The sequence below is a fragment of the Aureococcus anophagefferens genome (genome assembly GCF_000186865.1).
Source record: "Aureococcus anophagefferens unplaced genomic scaffold AURANscaffold_7, whole genome shotgun sequence".
Classification (NCBI taxonomy): Eukaryota; class Pelagophyceae; order Pelagomonadales; family Pelagomonadaceae; genus Aureococcus; species Aureococcus anophagefferens.
In genome coordinates, this window is record NW_008705567.1 from 35,768 (window position 1) to 40,603 (window position 4,836).

Sequence of the window (4,836 nt, forward strand, 5' to 3'; positions counted from 1 at the left end):
CCTGTATTGGGCGCTCCGTCGAAGGACAAACCACCCAGAACCCATAGATATAGCTAAGCATGGTAGCCTGAGCCCGGAGGCCACTGCAGGCTCAAAGTATAATACTTAAATCTTACTCATCTAATTTTCATAGCCAGATCATTAGAATATCTACTTGCCTTCTGCTAGTTCAACTACTAGTGTGGCGGGATTTCCGCCTTCAATATCTACCTTTAGCTTAGTTTGAAGCTAGCATTGCAGTGCATGTATCCGCCCTATTTATCTCATTATATCTTTACCCTACAGATACGCGTCGCCGTATCTTTTCTCTCTTTCTTATCTCACATTTAGCGAGGGCTGCCTTGGTGTTATCCAGGCTGATCGCCCGCGCTAGTGCCCCTAGACTATCCGGGGAGATCCGAGGTAATATCTACTTAGTTCTATAGTTGAAGGGCCTTACAATCCTGTGGCAATTGGTCCCAGCTACCGGAACTGGCTTCATCAGAGTCCGAGAGCAGTGAGGGGCTCCTCACTGCATACTTTGGAGGTAGAAGTAACAGTGTGCTCAAACTAGAAAATGGACTGCTAAAATGAGAGAAATCGAAATGTTTGTGGAACAAGCGCGACGCATGATAGCGGACGCGTGGACGGACAGGAATGATCCAGAGAAGGATCACCGTTATACACAACAGTGGGCAGGCCAAAATATCCAACGTATAGAGAAAATGATAGCCTTCGTAAACCTACTTGGTTTTTCAGCGACCTTGGTTCGTGAAGCTCTGCTATACCGAGGACGGTATGAATCAAGTTTGGGGGCCATTGTGGCGGGATTTCCGCCTTCAATATCTACCTTTAGCTTAGTTTGAAGCTAGCATTGCAGTGCATGTATCCGCCCTATTTATCTCATTATATCTTTACCCTACAGATGCGCGTCGCCGTATCTTTTCTCTCTTTCTTATCTCACATTTAGCGAGGGCTGCCTTGGTGTTATCCAGGCTGATCGCCCGCGCTAGTGCCCCTAGACTATCCGGGGAGATCCGAGGTAATATCTACTTAGTTCTATAGTTGAAGGGCCTTACAATCCTTTGACACTAGTAGCACAAGCCAAATGGATATTCCGGGACAAGCAGTCCATTCCACGGATGTACTACAGTGAAAGAGCTTACATTCCTTTACAAGATGATTTTGTTACGCGCTGCGTTTTATGCTAGTGACGTTAATGGAATTGTCTGGATCTGGAAAAGTTACTGAGGATAGCAGCACTCTCAGGTAAGGGTGCAATGTAGCCGGAATCCTAGATTGCCGACTACTGGGATATAGTGAGCATGTTGAAGTACAATGTGAAGGGTAATGAAGAGAAAGTGCAATGTTGAGCGTTGAAGATATGGGAAGACACCTTATCCTCGGGTGGCAAAAAAAAGCCCATATCCCCCCCTAACTAGAGCGGCAGCCCCCTACTTCCCTTCCACCTGCAGGGGCCAAACGGGGCCTAGAGGGAAATGCAGGTCCGGGGAGTAGACTAAGTAGTAGGCTGGGCTCACCAAGAAAGGAGGTGAGAACAAGGAGGAATGCAGATACACGTATATCTTCATCTCGAGATGCTCGAACTGCGCATTGACATAAGCAATAAGAGAGTCAAGCTTGGCAGTGTGTTCTTGCAAGGCAACCAATGCTGCATTGTCGAGGCTGGGTGGTTCCTGGTGTCTTCTTGAATCTGCTTACTCGCAATATACTCAAAGATGAAGCGTCGGTGTTGTTGCCTTTATACCGATCCCATATTCCGCATGGAGCACTATTCAGGCGGGGGAATAGACATTTCAGACGACCAGGGCCAAGATAAAGAAAAAGTCGGCTCTCGGCCGGAGTCTTCGTTCCTTTGTTCGTTCGTTCGTTCGTTCATCGTTCGTTCGTTCGTGCGTTCGTTCATCCTCTCTAGAAGACTCCGATGCGACTCCGATGGAATGGGGTGGTAGGGCCCATAATCCCTTATCGGCGATTAATACGTCGTGCTGGTGATGATGACGGCAATTGAAAGACTGCAATTGAGAGAGATGCCAGAACTTTTTACCTCACTGAGCGCGAGCTCACTGTTTACTCGAATGCTGGCGGTACATATTCTGTGATTTCTTACAATCCACCCAGCATCACCCGCTGCGACATTTAAATATACACTGACCACATCGGAACTCGAGCGGCGTTACACTAAAGGGCATCCGCTTGGTCCCGGTAAATTCTTGCAGGGTATTTAAATTTCTTTGTCTTGTCCCGGCGCTGTAGCAAGGTAAAAGCACGGGTATCAGCTTTTGCATCTGTGAGAGATTTAATAAGACTAGCGCTACGGACCCTGACCTCTTCTGCGTGATAAGCTTCTAGCTGCCTCGATTTTGCACATTGGATTTTGAGCCATCTCCCGCGAACGGCAGATTTCTCATCTCTGACCTTTTCTTGGAGAAGATTGTCTGAAAGAGATGTGACAATTTGGCGCGAACTAAGGGCGGCGTTATCGTTACCAAATGATGACGTCTGAAATGCCCCCATTTTGTTGCCGCCAGTGGCAGAAGGGTGAACAAGACCACAGAATCGTGCGGCTCGCTCTTCAGCTCGCTCCTCAACGTACAAATAACGAAGGCGCTTGTTCATCGCGGACTGGCCCATCCGATTACGCTGGCTGGAGCGATTGGTAGTGTACGCCCTCAGGTGTGTTGCGGCGCTTAATAAGCCAAGACGCGTCTGCACCAATTCCCTCCTGGTGATCCATCCACGCCATAGCCTCGTAAGCTTGAAGCAGGCTGCAGCTCTTATTCCCCTGATTCGAATAACCTCGTACCTGAATATAACGATCAGCTTCCGGACAGTGATGCCACGCCATCTTGACTGAACCAACGTAATGAGGACGTATTCTCGGACTTTGATTCGACGTGCCTACAGTGGTGCAAGAGTCGACATGCCGCTTGGAGCTCTCTAAGCTGGCCTTGAAACGCACAATCTCTCGGACATTTGACTCTACGACATAACGTGGCGGAAGGAAGCCAGTGCGCTCTGCCAGCACCAAATAGTTTTCAAAGAGGAGTCTGACTTGCTCCTTGGACTTGTACCAGAATACCTTGATCTCGCCACCTGGCGAGAGGGCTTTATTCAAGCTAATTGGATGGGCCTTCCGGATATAGTGCAGCTGCGCGCATGTTTGTGCTCTCCGTCTTCCTAGCCGACCCCGAAGGATCGCCTCTATTATTGCCGCACAAAAGTAATTAAGGTAGCCCCACACCTTGGCTCGAGTTCGATGCGCACGTGCACATTGCCGCTGAAGGTAAAATCGATATGAACGCCTACGCAGCCTGGGGCTTCTCAAACCAATATGCCATGAAGCGCGCTGACTGGTAACCCGACAAGAAATGCGGCGGAGTGACGGATCTTGATTTTTTGGATAAGCTCAGCTTTGTTACCAGCAATTTTGTCTAGGAAATCGTGTGCTCCCAATTGAAGATTAGCCGTGGAAGCACAACTAGGACACATACCCAGAACTTCATCATCTGCACGTCTTTTACAAGTGTCCCTGGACATCCGTGCGCCAAAATTTCTGGCATTAGCTGCATCGATGAACATCAAGCTGTTGCACTTATCGCAGGTTAGGTACGGGGTCAAGTAGAACATTGGCCGCTCCAAGTCTGTCTCATCCCCACCACTGCGAAAGGTTTTGCTGAAGGCCTCGACAAGGGATCGATCAGACGTATCGACAAGCTTCGGAGTAACTAAGTTCATACTTGAGCTGCGAGTGAACGAAGAAGGCAAGGCCATCGCCTTCTCCTTGGCTGTAAATTGGATAGCCTGCCAGATAACATGACCGGTAACATTGGACTCAGGCTGATTAAGGAACCGATTGATATTCTTCTCAACATCAACGCGGTGAATCATAGCTGCAACCGCGAGCTCAAACTGACGGGCGCAGCTCGCTGCGGACGCGTTCCGAGCTAGTCGTGTACATATAGGAGCCGTATCATGTACAGCGCAAGGAGCCGTATGATATATCAGCCAGGATATTCAGGACACAGAGAAAGGCTCTGCCCACGGCCGACCCCTGACATATCCCGCCGGCGGGGTATGTTAAACGCCGCTTCAACTTAGGCTGCAACCTCAAACCCTGCACTTCAACAGGGACCTCAACGTGGATGCAAAAAAGCGTTGTATTATGCAGAATCATTTGATCTGAGGCACATAAATAATTGGAATGTTTCCAATAATGCGAATACAAATAAAATGATCTTTCCTCGAAACGCTTTTAGAAGAATATTTGAAAGGCAATTCAAAACTAAAAGTGTAAGTGAAATATGGAAAAGAAGGTAAATACAACCTTTTCATTTTACGAGGGGCTTGGGGTATTTCGGGTCCGCGGAGGGTTCTGGAAGGGCTCTGGAGGGCTTCTGGCACGTGGCTTGGGGCGGGTCGCGCCCCCTAAGGCGTGAGCGGCGCGTCAGAGGTTCCCCGCGAGGCGTGAGCGGCGGTGTTGAGGTCCCTTTTGAAGGGCAAGCGGCGGTGTTGAGGTCCCTGTTGAAGTGCAAGGTTTTAGGTTGAAGCCCAAGTTGAAGCGGCGTTTATTTATATATCCGCCGGCGGGATATGTTAGCGCAGGGGGGCGTCGGTGCGGGGCGTCGGCGGTGTGGCGCACACGCGTGAAACGACGCCCGCGGGCGGAACGTGCGGTCCCGGAACTTCACTGGCAGTCTATGTCGTGGAGGAAGACGCAGAATTTGAGATCGCGGTCTCCCCATCCCCTCGGCACCACGAGGGCACCCGCACGAGCGTCCTTGGCTTCTCCTTTGCCTCATGAGTTCGCCTCGCACGATGTGGAATATTTTTTCG

The 4,836-nt window shown here is 49.8% G+C and overlaps 1 protein-coding gene across 1 annotated transcript in view; it reads right to left on the reverse strand.

Annotated features, from left to right (window-relative positions):
- Positions 1 to 419: 419 nt before the first annotated feature.
- The window catches only part of AURANDRAFT_63361 (hypothetical protein), a gene marked incomplete at both ends in the record, with an annotated part of 7,011 nt that continues 2,594 nt past the window's right edge, over positions 420 to 4,836 (reverse strand). The window contains 10 exons of the mRNA XM_009038177.1: positions 420 to 722; positions 903 to 1,002; positions 1,059 to 1,126; positions 1,449 to 1,676; positions 2,419 to 2,467; positions 2,643 to 2,806; positions 2,963 to 3,119; positions 3,245 to 3,305; positions 3,423 to 3,947; positions 4,117 to 4,252. Coding sequence (XP_009036425.1) covers positions 420 to 722; positions 903 to 1,002; positions 1,059 to 1,126; positions 1,449 to 1,676; positions 2,419 to 2,467; positions 2,643 to 2,806; positions 2,963 to 3,119; positions 3,245 to 3,305; positions 3,423 to 3,947; positions 4,117 to 4,252 — 1,791 coding nt within the window. The remainder of the gene's footprint in view (positions 723 to 902; positions 1,003 to 1,058; positions 1,127 to 1,448; positions 1,677 to 2,418; positions 2,468 to 2,642; positions 2,807 to 2,962; positions 3,120 to 3,244; positions 3,306 to 3,422; positions 3,948 to 4,116; positions 4,253 to 4,836) is intronic.